This window comes from Eubalaena glacialis, chromosome 1 (assembly GCF_028564815.1).
Source record: "Eubalaena glacialis isolate mEubGla1 chromosome 1, mEubGla1.1.hap2.+ XY, whole genome shotgun sequence".
Classification (NCBI taxonomy): Eukaryota; Metazoa; Chordata; class Mammalia; order Artiodactyla; family Balaenidae; genus Eubalaena; species Eubalaena glacialis.
The window spans coordinates 47,735,586-47,760,988 of NC_083716.1; the positions used below are offsets into that span (position 1 = coordinate 47,735,586).

Sequence of the window (25,403 nt, forward strand, 5' to 3'; positions counted from 1 at the left end):
GTTTAGCACACTATAAATCACAGTGGCACAGTCATAATCAACAACACTTTGACTGCCATGTGTATCACTGTACAATGACATTTTATTACCAGTACATACCCAACATGTCAAAATGAAGAGAAGAGTGGACTTCAAATGCTGCAGTTTTAAGACACAGTAGAGAGTGGATCATTTTGCTATCAACTAAATAGCAAAATATGGTGTTTATTATACAATGACACCATAGCTATGCTAAAGAAAAACAACATATTTGGACATTATCAGACTAAGGACTCATCACAACATTCCCAACTTGCAGGAAAGCAATGGTCAGAAAAAGCAGAAAATTTTAAATGGAATATCTCATCACAGTATAATTTCTTCACAAAAATAAATGAAAATGAGAGTGCAACCAAAAGAAGTTTCCGAGTGGCTTATTTACTAGCCAAACAAGGAAATGTTTACCAATTGTGAATTAATTAAGCCATATTTGATCACAGCAGTTGAAAAAATGTATCCAAAGAAAATAAACTTGTTTAAAGACCACGTCTTTGGCAAGAACAATTTCTAGAAGAGTTGAAAACACTGGAAGCAACATCAATAGTTAATTAAAAAATCAGGCAAATGATTTGGAGTCATTTTCCTTGGCTTTTGATGAGTCAAGATAAGCTAGATACTATTCAGTTGTTTTTGCTTATTCAGGGTATCAAAACCAAATTTGAAGTGACTGAAGAACTAGCCCCCATGTATTGTCTGCATGAAACAACTACATTTAAGAATATTTTCAAAGAAGTTGCTAAAACACTAACAGTACAACTTGAAGTAAAATCTACAAGTGATGGAGCAAAAATATATGTGGAACAGAAAAAAAAAGCTTTTTTGGACAAATTTACAAAGCTAATGAAATGTAAGGTGTTTAAAACCTATGGTTACTCATTGTGTTATTCATCAGCAGGTAATCCTGCAGTAAATATTTCAATCTATCATGTATTACTGAACTAACAGTGTCAATGGTAGACTTCATTTGTCTCATGGACTTAACTATTAGTTCAATGGCTTGGCAGTAGCAGCTTTATTGTGATTTTTTTCAGCTCAGGGCTGACACTGAATTTTTCTGAATGAGAAGAACCACTCCCAACCGCTAATATCCAATGCAGAATGTCTTTGGAAATTAGTTTTTGCTGTGTACTTGATAATGTTCCTTAGTGAATTCCACCTAAAATTACAAGGCAAAACAGTACTTACATGAGAAACTTACACTGCAGTAATGTCATACTGACAACTAGCATTACTTGGAATCACATGTAATATCATGCTTTCAAAAGTTAAAAACAAAGCGAAATCTCCATTCCCACACAAATTTGCAGCAGACATACTTTCCAAACTGAAATTACACTCCCAGCAGCGTTTTCATACCTCACTGCAAGTTAAAGGAAATCTGTGTATTTCAAAATCTATTTAAATGTGCAATTGAGAAGCTCCACCTATGTTCAATTGGAAGTGACTGATCTGCAACATAATGAAATGCTAAAGGCAAACAGCAAGGGAAGACTAACAGAATTCTATAAATGCCTTCCAAGTGATGAATATGTTCAATTAAAATCATATGCTCATGGACTGCTATCATTATCTGGCAAGTACCTATCTGTGTGAAATGAAATTTTCAAAGATAAAGTGCATAAAATCTCATTCCAGATCAATATTAACAAATGAACTTTTACAACTGATTCTGCAAATTTGATAGGCAACACTAGCTTTCAACCCCTTAACTAAACTATTACTCCCACACAAAAGAATTCCATTCTTCTCGTCAGTAGACCTGAATTACACACACACGCGCGCGCACACACACACACACACACACACTATTCTTATATTTTGAATTTTGTCTGTAAAAATTTTGTGAAAATTTGTTTTCTCTTGTTATATAAGTACTTACATGGTATCCTTAGTTTTATCTCTTGGCCTGGAAACCCTAAAATAGTTACTATCTGGCCCTTTACAGAAAAAGTTTGCTGTGCTCTATTGTGGAGTGAGAAAGCCTCTCCTAGAATAGGCAAGACAAGGTATGACCAGAAAAGGTTTTCTGCTCTGCTTCCTCATCCACCCTATCCCTTCTCCAATTCTGGTAAGTGAATAGAGAGGAAAAGAAAAATAAAAAATATCTTAAGAGGAACAATAATAATACAATTTTAACTGAAATACGTAACAACATTTGGATTATGTCTTAAACACAAATAGAAGTTGACTGGGGAAAAACTGGGGTAAAAGGACTAAATGATGTTTTAAGCAAAGGAAAAAAGATGTACAAAAACATGGCATAATTAAAAGACCTGTAAAAATGATGATAACAGGTTTTGAAGGGCCTTCCATGCTAAGCTACGGAGCTTAGATTTTCTCCTTGAGGAAAGGAGAGCCAAAAGAGGATTTCCTAAGGAAGAAAACCAAAACAACAGCTAGCTAGCACATGGAGAGACTGGTATAAAGAAATTCTACTCATGGTCTAAGTGAGAGACCCTGGATTAAAGCTGCAGCCCTCACTGGTCCCTCTTCTCTACTTTTAGCCCATATGTTTAAGGCATGTTAGCAATGTTAACCAGAGCCTGACACGTAGAGTCAACAGTCAACGCCCATTTGTCACATCTGCTCTCTGGCCCCAAAGAATGAGTGTAATCTCTCTTCCACATAACACTCTGAGGTGAGGCAGAATCCTAAAGGAATCCCCAGGATTCCCAATTCCTGGTGCTCACTCCCTGTATACTCTCCTAGCCTTGAGTTTGGGCATGACCTATGATTTGCTTCTATCCAACAGAATATGGCAAAAGTAAAGGGATTTTCAGATGTAATTTAGGCCCCAAATCAGTTGATTTTGAGTTAATCAAAAGAGAACTGAGGGAAGCTTCTACCCAATAGCCAGTAAAAGAACCAGGGCCCTCAGTCATATGACTGTCAGGAAATGAATTACACCAGCAAAGTGAATAAGCTTAAAAGTAGATTCTCTTCCCCAGTCAAGCCTCCAGGTAAGAGTACAACTTTGCCAACACCTTGACTGCAGCTTTGTGGGAACCTGAGCAGAGCACCTGGCTAAACCGTGCCAAGACTCCCAACGCATAGAAACTGATTTCCAGACCACAAGTTACTTTTTGTATGAACGGTATTGCAACTAGGTTTTTATGCTGTGGAATTAAATTTAGTTACCCGTAATACCTTTCCTTCCTTTGTCTGCCTGTCCTACTCCTCTTTTAAGGTCACTTTTTCTCAGAGGTTGTCCCTAACTCCCCGCCTTTCAGGCAAAATGAAGGCCTTCTTATCTGCTTTTCCAGAGATGTTGATGTCTTTTTATAACAACTGCCAAAATTATATTATAGATACTATTTATAGCAGACTGCATGCTCCATGAAGGGAGGGAATATAATCTTTATAACCTAGTGCCTAGTGTAAAGACTGACTATAAAAGTTCAGTAAATTTTTAGTAAATGTGTTAAAGTGAAAGGAGGTAAAGAATCATAGTAAGGCAGAGTGCACAGAAACTTGAAGGTTACCTTGTCCAATAGAACTAAGTGTTCTATTGCCTAGCTAAGTACCTTTAAGTTGTTTCCTTCTGATTTTAGAATATAACAACTCCTCTTCCTCTTTTCTTTTAAGGATTATATGTTTTGTTATTTTTTATTTATTTATTTATTTATTTGTGGGGGGCCTCACTGTGCAGCTTGTGGGATCTTAGTTCCTCGACCAAGGCATTGCCAAGGGACTGAATCCAGGCCCTTGGCAGTGAGAGTGCAGAGTCCTAACCACTGGACCGCCAGGGAATTTCCCCTCCTCCTTTTATACAGTAGGAAAACAAGACTAGAGAAGTAAAGAGATTTATCCATCTTTAAGCAGCAGAGTTAAACTTTGGAAAAAAAGAGCAACTTTAGGCTTAACCCTTTCTATTATGCCACGGTTGTATAATAACACACTATTATAACAAGACTATAATCTAGTAGGCATTTTAGACTTTCATAAAGTGACAGAAATAAATATTTTTTACGAAAAATCCTACTCCATAAAGAAATTTCAGTTTTAGAAATTACATATCAATCATACGAAGGACAATTTCAGAATTATATAATTGAGGTGGAATGGGGGAAAAGGGGAGAATGAATAAAATTTAGTTAGTCTTGTGAATATAATAAGATTATTTTGACAACACAAGGTAAACATAAGGTTTATGGGTGTATCATACAATGTTCTCCTTTTCTAAGCGAGACATGCAAATGAAAACCTATTTACCTTAAAGATTCAGATAATGGTGTTAAAGTGCCATCTCCCCTGTCTACTACACGAAAGAAATTCAATTGATCTCCTTCTCGGTATACCAGAAATGTAACTTGTTTGTTGCAGGAGGTCTTCTCCCAGACCTCATCTCGACTGGAATCCATGTACTCAGCCATCTCCCTAAGTGGATCTTCCATAGGAACTACAAATGGAAAAAATTGATAAACAAGCTTTCAATTTATATCAAGTTTAATGCATCTTGGTACACTGTCAGGATATAAGGTGCTGAATTTGAACAACAATCCTATGCATACAATACATATATATTACATTCTTCAAATAAGTTTCTGGTCTTTTTATAGTTAATACAGCATTTTCTATGTTGTATTAATATGAAAGAAATGAAATGATTATGTTGTTATGTACAAAGACAGGGTTTAACCAAATACATGAGGTTTTTCCTGTGTCACTGGAGAGTATATTTGTTGATTGTATGACATAATGATCTATAACTATTTTCACTTTACACCTTCCACTCCCTATATTTTCCAATATTGGTTCCAACAATCAATAATTAAAAAGCAATGTAAATTCCACTTACTTTAGATTAAAAAAACAAACACACACACAATTGGGGAACATATGTTAGAAATTAGAAGTGAATCCCTTTTTTTCTTTCTGGTTTTATATAAAGGCTGATTCTTCTTAGAATTGTTTCTTGACGTGAAGATAGGCAATTAAAAGTACACAGCAACCCAGAACACAAGGGGGGTCCCTTAGTGTGTTAAAACTGCTATGTGTGTAATGATCAGCATGTTGTTTCTTGAAAGCATCCTCCCAGGACCCCACCTGTCCTGGTATGTATCTATGTGTCTAGTCAGAGCACGTGGCTCTAGTGGCCTGGCGCTCTCGTCAGGGTTGAATGACACTGCGCAGCCATCACTTCAACCCACTCTCATCCACAGCAGCCACAGACAGATTCTGCTCCTGTGGTGGGGACAAGCCTCAAGAGACTACTAGCTCACAGCCTGAATATTCTAAACACCCCTGAACCTCAGATCAGGGAGTCTAAGCAATGGCTGAGGGAAAAAAAGTTCGCTCCCAAAGACGTTTTCATGTCAAGCTGCAGAAACATTTGTTCTTTCTTAAAAGAGGCAACAATTTCTCAAACTCTATAACTTTCATTCAAGTAGCTTATTTATTAACAGAATAACAGTGCTGAACTGTTATCTGAACCTGTCAAAGTTACAGCAATAATAAATATTAAACTCTGAAAGTAATGAGGTAAAAACACTGAAGATGTTCCCATATCCTAAATTCAATTCCACTACTACTAAAACACAAAAACTTCAGAAACATAATAAGATTTACCTTGTTTTACAAAAATAGTTGGATGTTTTGATAGACTCTTTCGTAGGTACAAGATGTGTAAATATTAAAGGACATTTTTAAAACAGGTTCTTGCCATTTTAAGTTTATGCTATATTTTCCACATTACATTAATAAGAAACAAAAACTATGCTACCACCATTACTAAAACCACATGAAAGTCTTGTTTAAACCAAGAGAGTGTGCCTTACTTAGGGAGGCACTGGCATTGAATATGTGTATGCACCTATGTGTATGTATGCACACCCCTTTTCATAATAGAAAAATCATTTAGATTTCATCAGGTGTAAAACATTATGTATATAGTTTAGGATAAAATTTAATTTTAGAAAGGAAAGCTTTTTTTTTTTTTTCTTTTTGGCCACGCCACACAGCTTGCGGGATCTTAGTTCCCTGGCCAGGGATGGAACTTGTGCCTGCTGCAGTCAAAGTGCAGAGTCCTAAACACTGGACCACCAGGGAATTCCCAGGAAAGTATTTTCCATGTTGTTTTGATAATGGTTAATTCAAAAACAATTTTAAAAGCTAAATATTACTGGAGTTCACACAATAAAGATATTTTCTAAACCATAATTTTCAAGTAAGACCAAATACTGGGTTGGCCAAAAAGTTCGTTCGGATTTTTCTGTGAAACGGACTTCTTGGCCAACCCAATAGCTAAAAAATAAGGTTTCTGAAATACATTATGGAGAATTTCTAGATCTGGGTACAGTTTTTCTTTTTCACAAAGTTTTCAGTGGTGTAAGGTAGACAACAGCTACACTTTCATTTTAAAAGTTGATACAATAAAGGCAAAATTATTAAGAACTTAGTCTAAAATATTAAAAAAGACAAGTTCTAGGTACTGATTCTTCAATTTACAAACAAGGCACAGGAAGTTGTAGGGAAAAAAGTATTACAGAGCTTCAACTACCAAAGGGTAATGATGCCTTCCACTTTCATTTTGTTTTAAGTTAAAAAAATACATGTATTTTTAACTCAGAATCTGTGGTACTTATCCTCACAAACATACTTTTTAGTCCTAGTAAGAAAAGTAGTTGCCTGATAAAACATTCTGTTTAAAGACAATACTATACACAAATAACAAACTTTGAAAAATATAATACAATGGAATTCATGTCATTAAATTCGCATCTTATAACAGCTCAGTAAACACATTAGGGTTCTTCTACTACCCTCAGAATGGCTACTATAAACATCATTTAATGTTACGTGGGACAATTTCATAGGTCCAACTAATAGAAAGTCCCTGATATTATGAATCTAGTTAATCAGCTCTAACATTATTATCTTTGTTTTCTTCTAACTTATCCAAAACAGTTCAACAGCCAAAGTAACATATCTCACAAAATCCTCTTGAAATAGCTAGGAAATAGATGGTGATAACCCTATTTTCTAATCAAAATTATGAAGCATGGAGATGAAATCTGACTTGTGGAAGAAATATAAGCCATGAGTGGAATCAGTACTCAACATTCAATTTTCTGGTTAGTGAAGGATCAAACAAATACAAAGGCCTTCCCCCAAACGAGGCCCACAGAGCAGGACTACTCTGAGAAATCTAAGCATGCCTCTACTTTGTGGGGATCCATCTGATATATCTGAATCAGGGACAAACGTGAACACTCCCGGTTCTTCCCATGTTTAGAACTTTCTTGTTAATCCAGTCTCTGCTCACATCATCATCTCCAAGGGCTCTTCCAAAATTGTCCTCCTACTACCCTACTTCCACAGACACTGTCATGCTACCGTAGTCCCTCCATAGCACTTACAGCTGCTTGAAGTAACATCAGTTCTTCACATGTTTATTGTGGGCACTGCGATGAAGCAGGAACTTCTTCTCCCATGAGATACTGCACTGAACATCTAGTAAATGTTCAAAATGTGTTTGCTGAATGTCTCTCTCAGAGACCACCCACATTCTGAAAAAAGGCTTCAACAGGACTATGATAATGTCTATAAAACCCAAATGCATCACAAACCAGGCTAAGAGGTATCTTTGGAATTTCCTACAACAATCATTACTCCAGGAGTTGAAGACTCAGTGGATTAAAAAAGCAACAAGACCAGTAAAATAAACCTAAACACAATGATAACAACGTAATATTTGTACTATGCCATCCCACTGCCCTTCCCTATACTGGTGAGGTTTATATTTAAATCTCTTTGGACTGAATAAGGAATCATGAGATTTTCTGGAATATGAGCTCCTGCCTCTCATTTAGCCTTTAAAAAACAATGCTGAGGGCTTCCCTGGTGGCGCAGTGGTTGAGAATCTGCCTGCCAATGCAGGGGACACGGGTGCGAGCCCTGGTCTGGGAAGATCCCACATGCCGCGGAGCAACTGGGCCCGTGAGCCACAATTACTGAGCCTGCGCTTCTGGAGCCTGTGCTCCGCAACAAGAGAGGCCGCGATAATGAGAGGCCCGCGCACCGCGATGAAGAGTGGCCCCCACTTGCCGCAACTAGAGAAAGCCCTCGCACAGAAACGAAGACCCAACACAGCCATAAATAAATAAATAAATAAATAAATAATAAAAATTTAAACTGTAGTTCATTCATTAAAAAAAAAACAAAAAAACAATGCTGAAGGACCTACTATATAGCACAGGGAACTATACTCAATATTTTGTAATAACCTATAAGGGAAAAGAATCTGAAATAAATATATATATTCATATATATGTATAACTGAATCACTTTGCTGTAAACCTGAAACTAACACAACATTGTAAATCAACTATACTTCAATAAAAATAGAATAAATTTTTAAAAAATAAAATAAAAAAAGAACAATGCTGGGAGAAACAATGAGGTTCTTCTAAGACCTAATAGCAGAAAGAGAACCTGAATAAAACCTGAGGCTATAAAAACATCACCTGGCTTGAAGATTATTATTGTCAAATTGCTTTAATATACATAATTTTAACATATGCCTACCTCTTCTAGTATTTATAGGTCCACCACGCATAGCCAAAACCAGCTTCAAGGTACAACCTTCTGAAATGCTGTGGATAATTAACACAAAAATAAACCACAATCATCAAAATACATTCAGTGTTAAATATACACATAATTAGGTGCTGGTTTATCATAGTGCCTACTCTCTAAAAGATAAAAAAAAAGATATAGCAATGTGCATAAATATAAAATGTTAACTTATTTACTTGCATAAATAATGAAAACATGAAGAAGTTCTCATAAGCCTTAAATATGACATGAATAAAAGTATGAAAAAGACCTCTGTGGTTTAGCCTCTTCATTTCACATGTCAGGCCCTAAGAAGAAAAGAAGCTTGTTCAAGACCCAAAGTGCTAGAAATATCAGATCTATTTAATAAAATAAAACAATAGAAAAATAACAAATCTACAAGATCTCCCAACTCCCAGTGTGCTCCCAGCTATTCCACATGGCCTCTGACCCTTTTTTTTTAAGGCAAGAATGAAGAATTATGTGAGAGAAGGGAGAAAGACAAAAAAAGGTCAGATGGTGTATCTACAATCACTGATGCACACAGTGTCACTTAGTATCGCATTTGGAGGGCCTAAGAAAAATGAAAGACTTGGTGAAGAGCAATACTCTATTACCCAGTACTCTTGTGAAAATGGAAAGAAAAGGAAGGTAGCCAGATGGGAATGAGTCAATATTCAAAGAAAGGAGCAAAGAAGGCAAGATAAGAAGAGGAAGTCTAAAAAGGCAGGGGTAAATAGCTTGGCGTGAATAATGAAAAGGTAAAACAAAGAATCAGAGGACAAAGATCGGGTAGCATGGGTACTGAGCCAATACATCTTAAAGTTCAGGATTTACACTAAAATCTAGGGATAAAAACTATTCAGAAGAAGAAGAGACATGATTCAAGGATTCAGAAGAAAAACACTGGTATATGGAGTCATAATTCTGAGCGCCTATAAGATATCTGATATGCAGTTACACTCACTTGTAATCATTCAAGCAATAATCATCTTCAAGTTCCATGTTATTCCAAATTAAGTGCTGCTGACAGATGGGAATACCTTAGGGGAAGGTTATAAAAAAACTGGTTAAAAATTCAGTAGTATCTTGGAAAGAGTATGATACAAATCAATTTTATCAAAGAAATAATAATAAACACAATTCTAAATTGAATGCTAGATGTTTAAACTGTACAGAATCGTAGGTAAAAGGCGGGGCTAAAAGTAGATATGATCCAATCCACTCACTAGCAAAGAACAGTGTGTTTCAGTAACTCTCTGGCCTTGAAACAAAGTATAAAATTAGGAAGCCCTTTAAAAAGATACCTTGAAATGAGCCCTGAAGAGTTTAAGATCTAACATCTAGAAGACAGTTCTCAATACTGCAAAGTACAGCCTTCATTCAGTTATATTCAGCATTAAAAGTGTATTATGAGTGGAGGGTGAGCAAAATGGGTGAAAGGGGTTAAAAATGTACAAACTCCCAGCTATAAAATAAGCAAGTCATGGGGATATAATGTACAACATGGAGACTATAGTTAATAATATTGTGTTGTATATCTGAAAGTTGCTAAAAGAGTAGATCTGAAAAGTTTTCATCATAAGAAAACAAAATTTTGTAACTATGTATGGTGATGGATGTTAACTATTAACTAGACTTACTGCATTGATCATTTTGCAATACAGTAGTCCCTTGGTATCCGAGGGGTATTGGTTCCAGGTCCCCTGCAAATACCAAAATCCACGGATGCTCAAGTACCTTATACAAAATGACATAGTATTTATTTGCACATAACCTACACTCATCCTCCTGTATACTTTAAATCATCTCTAGATTACTTGTAATACTTAATACAAAGTAAACACTATGTAAATAGTTGCCAGCATGATGCAAATTCAAGTTTTGCTTTTTGGAACTTTCTGGATTTTTTTTCCCCAATAATTTCGATCTACAGTTGGTTAAATCCTCAGATGCAGAATCAGAGGATACATAGGGCCAACTTTATATACAAATATCAAATCATTATGTTGTACCCCAGAACTAATATGTCAATTATATCTAAATTTAAAAATATATGGAACATTTAATTTAGCTTATTTGCCCCTAAGATTTTGTATTCTAAAAGTCTGTTCCCAGAATAACATGTCCACAGGGAATAATGATTGTTTATATGTGAGTTTATTTAGTGATTCAGATAGCATCTTTCATATTCTTCCAAATGGAAAGGTCAATAATCCTCAAACAGGGCACAGAATGTAATTTCCCATAAAACATTAATATATTAGAAAATTCCTCCCACCCTAATGTTTGAATGTGATTATAGTCCATAACTGCATATTGACATACTTTTTTGCAGAGTCTGAACACTAATTAAAGAATAATTCAATCTTTAAAAAAAAGTATATTATGGGCAATTTTCAATGCTGAAAATTATGGTCTACAAGACAGTTTCTTTGCACTTCTGTGACGTTAAAGGAATGTTAAGGCAGATTCCATACTCCAGCATAAACTTTTTTTTTTTTTGCAAACTGCACATTTGAATGCCCAAAGACTACTAGCCAGAGAGTGAGCATTATCTACTCAATAGAACATTTAATGGCTACAGATACTGATGTTGATGAATATCTTTTTCAAATATCTCACATACTGCCTTCTCAAATTACTTTTGCTTGTGATACTATAAAATAAGTTGACTAGAATAATAGCAGTAAGTGCTATATGTGTTAGTGTTTATTATTATAAGCCAGGCACGGTTATAAATGCTTGACCTGTATTACCATAATTTAACTGCAACAACAATAATCTTGTGAAGCAGGCATCACCATTATGCTTATTTCACAGATGATAAAACTGAAGCACTGAGAGATTAAGTGACACCCAGAGAGTATGTATGTGGATTAGAAATGTAAAGCCCCAGCAGGCTAACTCCAGAGACTGCACTCAACCTTTATGCTAATCAGCCTCTAGAAAATCAGACTCCATAAAGCAAAAGTAGCTGTCTAGGTGTATGTTTAAGTAGTGTTGCCTGTTAGTAGACCTGAATGTCTACTAAACGTTCACCAAATGTTCCAAAAGATCATCATGGAATACAGCCCACATGGGCTGAGGAGGTGGATATACATATATCTCCCAAATGGGAACAGTTCACTTTTTTTGCTTCCAGTTATAAAAGAATACCAGTAAGGAAAGGCTTTTAACCTAGAAATTATTTCACATTAAAAGTATTTTAATATTAAAAAATTTTTAATATTGCTCTGGTCATATTTTCAATCAAAATTACAGGATTTCACCAGGATAACTAAATAAAGCAATTTGGGTAGGTTAATACCATTATTTACATTCAACCAACATTGTACACTATTATTGCATTAAAAAAAAAAACTTTAGAACTGGATTAAAGACAACATAACAACACTGCTTAGATTAACTCCTGTAATCACTTTTAATAGACTTAGCTATCAGTTAGCAGGCTAAAGGTTGATAGGCAAAACAGGGTGGCAAGAATCATCCAAGACTGAGCTGTGGTTCTGATGGCCACCTGAGTTGCTGGATGACCTTGAGGAAGTCATCACCTCTGTGAGCCTTAGCATCCTCACTTGCACAATAAAAAAGACTAGGGTTCTTTCTACTATGAATACTTTTGGAATCTCAAATATACAAAGCAAGTCAACTTTCCTTTAAGATAGGGTTGCCAGATTTAGCAAATAGAAATCTGGTAACCCTATTTAAGGGTGGTCCTTTGCCTTTAAACCTCAATGCTAATTTCTTACAACTACATCCAGAAAAATTAATTCCTATTAAACAAACATGTCTTCCCAAAGGACATATTACGTATATATAGATTTTTCTATTCAGTGTTTTTAAAACTTTTTACAAATTCAAATATTTATTATAAAAATAACGACTTATGAAAAAAGACAACACAGAAATATACAAAAGAAAATTAAAATTACATGTAATCCTAAGTCCAGTAAAATCTATTTTCAATATTTGGGGTACATTTTCTTTAAAAACTTATTTTTTTAATAAAATGGGAACATACTTTGAGCTGTTTTATAAACTGTTTTCACTTAATATATTGTATACATCTTTCACATCAATAAATGAAAATATACATTGTATGCAATGACTGAACAGTGCTCCAATATATGTTTCTGTCATAATTTATTTACCCAGTCCCCTACTAAGATATATTTTCAGCTATTTTTTTTACCAACTTTTTACTATTACAAAAAAGGCGTGTTAAGTGATATATGAGTGTACGTGTATTTGCGAATATACGTGTGTGTGTGTGTGTGTGTGTGTGTGTTGTCTGTGTATCTTAGTCTGCCTGGGCTGCCATAACAAAAACACCACAGACTGGGTGGCTTAAACAACAGAAATTTATTTTTTCACAGTTCTGGAGGCTGGGAAGTCCAAGATCAAAGCACCAGTTTCATTTTGAGACCTCTTCTCTTAGCTTATAGGTGGCCAACATTTTCCTGTGTGCTCACATCATTTTTTCTTTATGAGTGTGCTCAGAAAAAAGAAGAATTCCCGGGTGTCTCTTCTTCAAAGGGCACTTACAACCTCATCTAACCCTAATAATGACTCAAACATGTTTCCTGTGTCGTTTGTAGAATTTTCATACAGATACATGTATGTTTGAGACCATGTTCATATCTACATTTAGAAAATAAAACAGAATCAATAGGACTTATGGATAATTAAAGACAATGGTGGGCCATAGTTCCCATCTCCCAATATTTCCTCCAAAACAATACAGAACAATAAGAAGGGAAATGAATCTACACAGAAACTATGCCCTCAGCCCTCATAACTTGAAGATAGAGAATGTCTAAACTTCAAAATAACTGGAAATAAAAAGGGGCAATTGCTCTATCCTAGTGTGGGAAATCTCATGCTCCTCCCCCTGCAGGGCTGATCAAGAAAAACTTTGGAGAAGTTTGGAGAGGGAAGGTAGTTCAGTATACAAGTTCAATATAAAACCGTCACAAGGAAGAAGGCAATTCTAAGTCTCAAAAGTCTACAAAAAGGACTCAGACCAGAATACTGACTACAAGTAATGGACTTTAAAGCCAAGCAATCTGAAGGAACTTCTGCAGGAAGCAAAAAGCAAAAGAGGAAGAGCATCCGTAGTAATTAAGTGTTAAGTGGGAAAAGGAACAAGGGGTAAAAACTTAAGAGTCCTGCAAGACAAAAGATAACCACAAAATTGGAGGAGTCACGACTGCCCCACTCCCCACCATCACCACAAAACAGACATAAAACAGATGTGAAAATATCTGGACATTACTAAACTGGCATAGCACAATTAAACAGAATCTGTAAAACACCCGAACACCACAAAAATCAACAGGAGAAAAAAAATAACAAACCCATAGAGAGTTAATAGTAAAAATTTAAAAACAGAATTCCACACCTATCAACCAAGGCAAATTTTACCCAGAAAAATAACCATGAAGCAAAAGAAAACTATAAGGTCACACCCTAAACAGAGTTAAACATACTCAAGCATTTGAAGTATTCAACAGTCTGAATCAGAAATTCAAAAATTAAGAACAGAAAATGTCCAAAAAGGTGGGGGGGGGATGAAAAAGACTGCTGACTGAACTCAGAAAAGAAATGGAGGAAAAAGACAAAATTACCACAAAAATAAAGAATAAACTGCAAGATACCAAGAGATAATATACTCAACCACATACTCAGTAAAGGACAAGCCAGGAAAACAAGCAAGAGTATGAAAATGACATAAAGAAAGAAGTAAGAAGGGTTAGAGTGAAAGTAGCAGAAATGGAAGACAGGCCAAGAATAATATTAATATTATCAAAGCCCCTAAAAAATAAAATAGTGGAACAGAACTAATACTTAGAAATATAATCCTGGAAAACTTCCAGAAATCGAAGACCTGAATCTATACATTGAAAGGACCCGCTAGGTACCTGGGAAAATTAACCCAGAACTATTGTGCCCAAGACATATCTGAGTAATAAAACTATTTTATTTCAATGACAAAGATAAAATCCCCAACAGTTACCTGAAAAAAAAAATCAAATAACTTATAAGGCAAAATAATTAGACCAGGCTCAACAACAAGAAAACAAATAATCTGATTTTTAAATGTCTTTTGAATAGACATTTCTCCAAAGAAGACATACAGATGGCCAATAAGCATATGAAAAGATGGTCAACATCACTAATCATCAGGGAAATGCAAATCAAAACCACCATAAGATACCACAACCAAGAGGTTGTCCACTATCAAACTCAGAAAATAACAAGTGTTGGTGAGGATGTAGAGCAACTGGAACGCTGTGCCCTATTGGTGGGAATATAAAACTGTGCAGCCACAATGGAAAACAGCATGAAGTCTCCTCAAAACATTAAAAATAGAATTACCATATGATCCAGTAATTCTACTTCTGGGTATTTATTCAAAAGAAATCAGGATCTGGAAGAGATATTTGCATGTTCATGTTCATTACAGCTTTATTCATAATAGCCAAGAAATGGAAGTAACCTAAAATATTTATTGACAGATGAATGGATAAAGAAAATGTGTCATAAACATATAATGGAGTATTATTCAACCTTAAAAAAGAAGGAAATCCTGCCACATGCTACAACATGAATGAACCTTGAAGACACTATGCTAAGTGAAATAAACCAGAAAAGGAGAGAAGGTGGCGATCCTGATTACCAAAGTAGAATTCACAACCCAAAGCATCAAATGTGACAATGAGGGATATTTTTTAATGTTAAAGTTCATAATGAAGATGTAACACTTATGGATATTCTTATGTATCAAATAACACAAGTAACCACCTTTACAAAACAAAAACTATAGAAGATGCAGAGGGACATAAAGAAAAACACAATAATAAGAGACGTTAATATACCTTTTAGTACAAGACAGATCAAGCATGAAAAAACACATAAAGAGATAGGCCAACTGAACAAAATAATCAGTGAGACATGTTTATTGTTCCTAGATGATAATAATACACATACTCAAGAGTCCACGGCACATACACAAAAACTGATCATATATTAGGTCAAAAAGAAAACGATGCTTTCCATAAAATGGAAATATTACAAACAGCACTCTTTGCAATGCAATAACACTAAAGACTACTAAAAAAAACAAAAAAAATAAAGGCAATTAATAAATCAAAATCCTAGTTTTTAAAAAACGTTTGCAAAGTAGACAAACTACAAGCTAAATGTATTAAAAGGAAAAAAAGGGAAGGGAATCACAAATATACAAAAATAAGAAATAGCAAGGGGATAACTTCCTAGGGAACAATAGATTAACAAAATTGATGCCATGAAAGTTAGAAAGCTTGAACAGATCAATTTCCGTAGAAGAACCAGAGAATGCTGTTCAGGAATCCCCCACCACACACACACACACAATAAAAAGCACCAAGCCAAACGGATTTACAGGAATTTATGAAACCTTTGAAGACAAAATAAACCCTATGATCTACATATTTTTCCACAGCACTGAAAAGGAATAAAAACATCCTAATTTCTTAAAATAAATGAAAATATCCTAATTTCTTTTAAGAAGTAAGGATGGGACTTCCCTGGTGGCGCAGTGGTTAAGAATCTGCCTGCCAATGCAGGGGACACGGGTTCGAGCCCTGGTCCGGGAAGATCCCACATGCCGCAGAGCAACTAAGCCCATGCGCCACAACTACTGAGCCTGCGCTCTAGAGCCCGCGTGCCACAACTACTGAAGCCCGCAAACCTAGAGCCCATGCTCCACAACAAGAGAAGCCACCGCAATGAGAAGCCCACGCACCGCAACGAAGAGCAGCCCCCGCTCGCCACAACTAGAGAAATCCTGCGCACAGCAACGAAGACCCAATGCAGCCAAAAACAAGTAAATAAATTTTTAAAAAAAAGGATAGCATCAATTCCTAAACCTAATAAAGATATTACAAAAAATGAAAACTACAGACCAATATCATTCACTCAAACTGATATAAAAATCTAAATACAGGCAAACAGAATCCTCTAGTACACCAAGAAAAGAATTTGCTGTAACCAAGTGGGATGTATTCCAGGATTGTAGATTGGTTCAATACTAAGAAATCTATTATTAGTAGTATTATTATCCAACACATTAACAGTTCTAAGGAAAAAAAAAATCTCCATAGGTGCTAAGAAAATCTTTGACAAAATTCAACATCCATTCATGATATTTAAAAAGTCTCAAGAAAATAGGAATTGAGAGATATTCTCTTAGCATGTTAAAATACTACTAGGCTTAAAGACAGTATCTTATTTTATGAGGAAATACTAGAAACATTATCCAGTAAGATCAGGAACAAGGCAAGATGTCCACCAACTCTGCCACTATTTGACATAGTAAGAGAGGTATTAGTCAATTTAATTAGACAAGAGAAATCAATTAAAGGCCAAAGAATGGTTAAAGAAGTAGTGAAACTATCTCTATTGCAGATGATATGACAAATATACCTGAAAAACCCTGGAGAATTTATGAGAAGACCAAAAGAAAGACAATTTAGTAAAATAGCAGTATATAAAATTAACATACAAATATCCATAGCCTTCAAATAAGCAAGCAATAAACCATTATAGGATACACCAGTAGAGAAAAATTCATTTATAATAACAATAAATATTTAAATATTATTAACTACTGTACTTAGAAATATACCTAACAAGAAACGTGCAAACCTCTACAAAGAAAATTTTAAAACACTCCTAAAAGATGTAAAAGTGGATGAACAAAACCAAAAAACAACTCTGTTTTTGGATAGAATAGAATGATTCAACATTATAAGATGTTTGTTCTACTTATGTTAATTTATAAATTTAATGCCATCACTCTAAAAATACTAATCTTTTTAAAAGAGTGAGACAAGGCAATAAGGTTAAATCAAATATGCAAAAATAGCTAGAAAAACACCAAAAAAGAGAATTGATGAGTACTAACTAGCCCTACCAGACATGAAAAACATACTATTAAAGCCTCTATAATTAAAAGTGTGATACTGACATATAAGAAGTCCAGAAATAGACAGATGATAGAGGTGGGATCTCAAACTACTGAGCCAAAAATGGACTTTAAAAATAAACAGTGCAGGAATAAATGGGTAGTCACTTGGGAAAAGTAAAATTAGATTCATACCTAGTGCCATACATAAGAACAAACTCCAAATGGATTAAAGATCTAAACGTGAAAAAATGACGCTAAGTACTAAAAGAAAACATGGATGAATTCATCTTTAACTCTGGTGCAAAAAATGGCTTATTCTAACTATGACTCAAAATGCAGAGACAATAAAATTGATAAATTTCCTTTTTTAAAAAAATATTTTACATGGGAAAAAAATCTTAATTGCATAAGAAAGAAACCACTATGGACAAAGTCAAAAGACAACCCACAGGTCAGGAGAAAATACGTGTAACATATACCAGAGACAAAAGACTAATATCCCTAACATATAATGACCTCTTAAAAATTGAGACAAAGACCAAAAACCCAATAGAAAAATAAGCAAAGACATGAACAAGCATTCCAAAAGAAAGATGGAAAAATAGCCCTTAAACAAATGAATAAAATGTTCCAATTCACTCATAATAAAATAGCAAATTAAAACAACACATTAGGACTTCCCTGGTGGCACAGTGGTTAAGAATCCGCCTGCCAATGCAGGGGACACGGGTTCAGTCCCTGGTCCGGGACGATCCCACGTGCTGCAGAGCAACTAAGCCCGTGCACCACAACTACTGAGCCTGTGCTCTAAAGTCCGCGAGCCACAACTACTGAGCCACGTGCCACAATTACTGAAGTCCTTGCTCCTAGAGCCCGTGCTCCGCAACAAGAGAAGCCACCGCAATGAGAAGCCCTCACACCGCACGGAAGAGTAGCCCCTGCTCGCCGCAGCTAGAGAAAGCCCATGCACAGCAACGAAGACCCAATGCACCCAAATAAATAAATACATTTAAAAAAACAACATATTACATTGGCAAAAATTTTAAAGTATTACAACACTTTTGTTGGGAGGTCATGGGTGTACATATGTTGCAGTGGGAATACAAACTGGTTCAACCATCTGAAGTGAAATTTGATGGTACCTAACAAAACTACATATGCACTTAAACCTTTTGGCCCAGCAATAACAATTTTAGTACTCTACCTTGAAGATATGCCTACAACATACAAAAATATATATGCACAAGGTTATCCACTGTTGCACCATGTAAATATGCAAAATACTGGAAACAACCTAAGTGCCATATACAAAAAAGTGGTTGAATAAACTATGATATATTTTTTTTCACACAATGGAATACTATAAAAATGAAAAGAAAAAAATATGAAAACTGCATGAGAAAGTTCTCTATGAACTGATTTAGAGTGACATCCAGGATATATTATTAAGTATAAAAAGCAAAATACAAAAGACTATAGTATGCTACTACTCAAGTTAGAAAGAAGAGGATATATGAAAATATACATGTATCTGCCCACTTGTGCAAAATAAAAACAGGGAGGATAAATCAGAAACTAATGAGGGCTTCCCTGGTGGTGCAGTGGTTAAGAATCCACCTGCCAATGCAGGGGACACGGGTTCGAGCCCTGGTCTGGGAAGATCCCACATGCCATGGAGCAAATAAACCCGTGGGCCACAATTACTGAGCCTGAGCTTTAGAGCCAGCAAGCCACAACTACTGAGCCCATGTGCCACAACCACTGAAGCCCGTGTGCCTAGAGCCTGTGCTCTGCAACAAAGAGAAGCCACCACAATGAGAAGCCTGAGCACCGCAACGAAGAGTAGTCCCCACTTGCCGCAACTAGAGAAAGCCCACGCGCAGCAACGAAGACCCAACGCAGCCAAAAATACATAAATAAAAATAAATTTAGTAAAAAAAAAAAAAAAAAGAAACTAATGAGATTGGTTACCCAACAGGGGATGGGTTGGATGGTGTAGAAAGAATGTGGGAAAGGGAACAAGTAGTAGGAATGAAGGGTAGCAACTTCTAAAATTTTTATATAGCTCTGACACTGGGAATCACGTTGATGTTTCACATCAACTCACCCCCACTACCACCAAATAAACAATTAAAATCATTCAGGATGTGGGGAAACTTCAAAACAGAATATAAAGACTAACACATGAATATAATTATATTACAAATGAAGGTGTGGGGAAGAAAAAACTAGGTAACTTTAGAAAACAGTATTTTGCCTATATGATAGGCAAAGAACAAAAAGAAATGCACACAAATATTATACTCTAGTTAGTAAATTTGTTTCTTAGAGATCCATGGGTTAGTGATTCTAAATTAATTTATGTATATAGTTTATGTATATGTATAAGTTTGAGCAAATAAGTAGATGTGCTATGGATAATGTGAACTAAGTTTCTCACTGTGCAAGAAAATGGGAAAATAGGGAAAGGAAAAGGCTAAAATGAGCACTGTGATGATAAATTGGAATTGGAGATATCTGTATGAATTCATGGTTTTTAACATATATCAATTTAGATAGATACAGAAGTGTGGGTATATGAGTGTAAATACACATATTCCCTATCTCTGCCCATTATGAGGCCTAGAAGCAATGATACCCCAATAGCAAGGAGTACACTTAGCACCTGGATCTTGGTTTCTAAATACCACGGCAATAAAAGTAACCTTAGAGAAACAGCTGATGTGAACACTGTGGCAGGGAAAGTACAAGATGAACCTGGAATATCTTGTGGTGCCAGGGAAGGCAAGAATATGCCTAAAAAATGATGGTGGCATTTCAAAAGGAAATATGAACCAATTTGAAGATACTCCTGATAGTCAAATTTGGGACAATCTCAGCAATACAATAACAATAGTAATAGATTATAACCCATAGAATAAATATTCATGAGTCCATTCTGATATAAATAATTCGGAAAAGGGATAATGAGAAATAAATGACAGCACTTCCTTATAGTAAAATGCCAATAAATGCAGACAGAATATAAAAGAAACAGAAAAATCATCATTAGTCAAATACTATGGTAACAACTGTCACTGACAAGCCTATCAACGGGTGCTAAAATTACTGACCAAAATAATAAGAAAAAATAGGATGTTTGCATAGTGTCAAGGTAGCTCCTCACATCACAAGATATTAATTACAAAGATAAAAATAGTAACTTTACAGTGTAGAAATCTGGCTGATACCAACTTAGTCATGCAGTCAAAGTCACCAATTAATTCCATTTGCTAAATCCAATGGCCAATTCTCAATTATTTTCCTACGCAGTCTATCGAGCATCTGATCACTTCCTTCTCCTGGAAAACATTTTATTCACAAGATGACTAACACATTCTCTTGGTTTTGTTATTACCTCTTTGGCCACTACCTCTAAACCTCCTTGGCTGGTCAGTCTCAACTTCCTGGCCTCTTAATTTTGGAGTACCCTTGGATCTCTTCTCTCCAAACCTGCTTCTGCTCCAGAAGTACCCATCACAATTAACAGCAACTCCATTCATCCAAGTTGCTCAGGTCAAATACCAAGGAGTTACCCCCAACACCTCTCTTTCTCTCACACCCTACCATTCAATCTGTCAGCAAGTCTTGCTGGCTCTATGACATCCAAACAGCCAAATAGAAATATTTATCTTTCCAACTACCATTCTATAGTCCAACACAGCACATTTCTCACCTGTGTTTGTGCAACAGCCTCTACCTCTGCTTCCCCTTTCTCTCTCTGACTATCCTCAGCACACCAGCAAGAATGACTCTCTTAAAATATAGTCAAAACTTCTGATCTCCAGGCAAGCATGTAAGGAGCTTGGAAGTCACCACTGAATCCTAACAAGTAAAACCTGAACAAACTAAAAAGTCAACAACTCTTCTTGAATCCATCAAAGAGATGAGGTCACAGGGCAAATCACTACCCACAATATTGGAGAGACAGACAAGTGAATATAGAAAATCACAACAAACCAGAGCAGAAACCTCTACCTGGAACCAGTGGGTAGGAAAACCTAACCTATAATTGACGAACTACAGGAGTCTCAGTATGGACAAATCTGAGAGCTAAAAATTCCAGGGAACCTACTCATAGGGCCTCCCACACACACTTTGTGAATTTTACCTCCAGGAGCTTGACCAGTTCTCACAGTGAATATCAGAGAAAAACCCCCTAGTGCTTCCAGCAGAGGGAGGGGGGAAGTAATGAGTTTGAAATATACCAAAGCATTCTGTTCTTAACAAGGCCTGCCCTCAAGAGAAACTATTTTACCAGCACCTAGTCTGCTGGGGTTTTATCAGAGCCTAACTCACCTGAGGGAAAGGAAATATCTAAGTCCAATCCACTCTAGCCACATGAGGGAAGGGAAATACTCAACTCCAGCTAATTCTAGCATTCCACATGGAGGAAGGGTAATATGCAATACTTAACTTCAGCTCTCTCCAGCCATCCTGTGCTACCTAAGAGTAAGGAAAGGGGAGGGAAAGGATGAGAAGCACTGGTGAAGTTCTCAGACCAGGGACACAGGCTCAATAGAAGACTGAGACCTCACCTAATTTTCAGACTGTAGAAAGCTTCCCCATCCTCCACCTTACTCTACACCTCACCACCACATTACTAAAGGCCTAGTAACAGCAGTTCCTTTTACCAAGTACATCATGTCTGGCTATCAAGAAAGAATAACAAGGCATACTACGAGGCAAAAAACAGTTTGAAGAGACAGAGCAAGCATCAGAACCAGACTCATATAGGGCAGCAAAGTTGGAATTACCAGACCAGGAATGTAAAACAACTCATCTATGATTAGTCGATTAATATGCTAAGGGCTCTAATGGATAAAGGAGACAGCATGCAAAAACAGATGGGCAATGTAAGCAGAGAGATAGAATTCTAAGAAAGAAGTAAAAGGAAATGCTAGAGAGATCAATAATACTGTAACAGAAAGGAAGAATGCCTTTAGTGGGCTCATTAGTAGACTGAACACAGCTAAGAAAAGAATCTCTGAGCTTGAGTATAATAAAGGAATACTATGAACAATCCTATGCCCACAAATTTGATAATCTAGATGAAATGAACCAATTCCTTAAAGACACAATCTGCCAAAACTCACACAAGAAACAGACAATCTGAATAGGGCTTTATCTATTAAAGAAATTGAATCAATAATTTATAACCTTCCAAAACAAAAAGCACTGCGGCCAAATTGTTTCACTGGTGAATTCTACCAAATATTTAAGAAAGAAATTACACCAATTTGCTATAATTGCTTCCTGAAGACAGAAGCAGAGGAATACTTCCTAACTCAGTCTGTGAGGCCAACATTACCCTAATACCAAAACCAGACAAAGACACTACAAGAAAACTACAGACCAATATGTTTCATGAACATAGATGAAAAAATTCTCAATAAAGTATTAGCAAATCAAATCCAACAACATGAATAAAAAGAATTATACACCATGACCAAGTTAGATTTATCCCAAGTATGCAAGGCAATGTAGTCCGTCACGTCATCAGGTTAAAAAAGAAAAATCACATGATCACATCAATAGATGCAAAAAAAGCATTTGACAAAATCCAACAGTCATTCTTCATAAAAGTTCCCAGCAAATTAGGAATAGAGGGGAACTTCCTCAATTTGACCAAAAAAAAAACAAAAACAAAAACCCTACATACTTAATTGTTTGAAATTCAAAGATTTCCTGCTAAGATCAGTAACAAGGCAAGGATGTCTCCCCTCACCACTGCTTTTGAATATTGTACTGGAAGTCCTAGCTAATGCAATAAAACAAGAAAAGGAAAAGTATACAGATTGGGAAGGAAGTTATAAAACTGTCCTTGTTTGCATATGACATGATTGTCTATGTAGAAAAATCCAAAAAGAGTCAACAAAAAAACTCCTGGAACTGATAAGCAATTAGATTATAACAAGGTGGCAGGATACCAGATTAATATACTAAAGACTATCACTTTTTTATATACCAGCAATGATCAAGTGGAATTTGAAATTAAAAACACATTATCATTTATGTTAGCACCAAATATAATTTTAAAACTTAGGTATGAATCTAATAAGTATGTATAAGAGCTATATGAGGAAAACTATAAAATAGTAATGAAAGATATTAAATAATAACCAAAGAAGTAGAGAGAGATTCCACATTCATGGACTGGAAGACTCAATACTGTCAAGATGTCAGTTCTTCCCATCTTGATCTGTAGATACAACACAATCCCATCAAGATCTTAGCATGTTATTTTGTGGCTATCAATAAACTTATTGTAAAGTTTATATGGAAAGGCAAAAGACCCAGAATAGTCAATCCAACACTGAAGAACAGAGTTCGAAGACTGACACTATGCAACTTCAAGACTTACTATAAAGTTACAGCAATCAAGACGGCATGGTAATAATGAAAGAATAAACAAATATAATCAATAGAATAGAGAGCCCAGAAATACACCCACAAAAACATAGTCAAGTGATCTTTGACAAGGGAGTGAAGGCAATATAATGGAGCAAAGATAGTCTTTTCCACAAATAGTGCTGGAACAACTGGACATCCACATGCAAAAAAAATAAAAAATAAAAAAATAATCTAGACACAGACCTTATATCCTTCACAGAAATAAACTCAAAATGAATCAGAGTCCTAAATGTAAAATGCAAAACTATAAAACTCCTAGATGATAACAAGCAGAAAAACCTAGATGACCTTGGGTATGGTGATGACTTTTTAGATACAACACCAAAAGCATGATCCATGAAAGAAATAATCGATAAGCTAGACTTCATTAAAATTAAACACTACTGCTCTGCAAAAGACAATGTCAAGAGAATGAGAAGACAAGCCACAGACTGGGAGAAAACAAACAACAATAAGAAAACAAACAACTTAAAATTTAAAAATGGGTTAAAGACCTGAACAGACACTTTACCCAAGAATATATACAGATAACAAGTAAGCATTTGAAAAGATGTTCAACATCATATGTCATTAGTGAAATGCAAATTAAAATGACAATGAAATACCACTACACACCTATTAGAATGGCCAAAATCCAGAACACTGACATCATCAAATGCTGGCAAGGATGTACAGCAATAGGAACCCTCATTCAACGCTGGTGGGAATGCAAAATGGTACAGTCACCTTCGCAGTTTTGTACAAAACTAAACATACTCTTACCATACAATCCAGCAATCACACTCCTTGGTATTTTCCTAAAAGAGCTGAAAACTTATGCCCACACAAAAACCTGCACATGGATGTTTATAGCATCTTTATTTATAATCGCTGAAACTTGAAGCAACCAAGATGTCCTTCAGTAGATGAATGGGTAATTAAACTGGGGTACATGAAGACAATGGGAGTGTTATAAAGATCTAAGCAGTGTTCAGTGTTATAAAGAAATAAACTATCAAGCCATTAGAAGGCATGGAGGAAACATAAATGCATATTTTTAACGGGAAGAAGCCAATCTGAAAAGGCTACATACTCTATGATTCCAGCTATATGACATTCTGCAAAATACAAAACTATGGAATAGACAGTAAAAAGAATATGGCTTCCAGGGGTTGAGAAGAGGGAGGAATGAATAGGGACAGCACAGAGAACTTTTAGGGCAATGAAATTATCTTCTACAGTACTATAATGGTGACTATATCATTATGTAAACTATGTAATGTAAACTATGGACTTTAGGCGAAAATGGTATGTCAATGTAGGTTCATCAATTATAACAAAAGCATCACTCTAGTGTGAGATGTTGATAGTGGGAGAGGTTGTACAAGGGAGGGTGGAGGGCATGCCGCATACAGGAAATCTC

General features: G+C 35.7%; 1 protein-coding gene across 1 annotated transcript in view; it reads right to left on the bottom strand.

Annotated features, from left to right (window-relative positions):
* ZFAND4 (zinc finger AN1-type containing 4) overlaps nt 1-25,403 on the bottom strand; it is an 86,815-nt gene that overhangs the window by 23,104 nt on the left and 38,308 nt on the right. Inside the window, 3 exon segments of the mRNA XM_061196113.1 lie at nt 4,200-4,438; nt 8,566-8,633; nt 9,563-9,638. Of these exon segments, the coding sequence (XP_061052096.1) occupies nt 4,200-4,438; nt 8,566-8,633; nt 9,563-9,638 (383 nt within the window).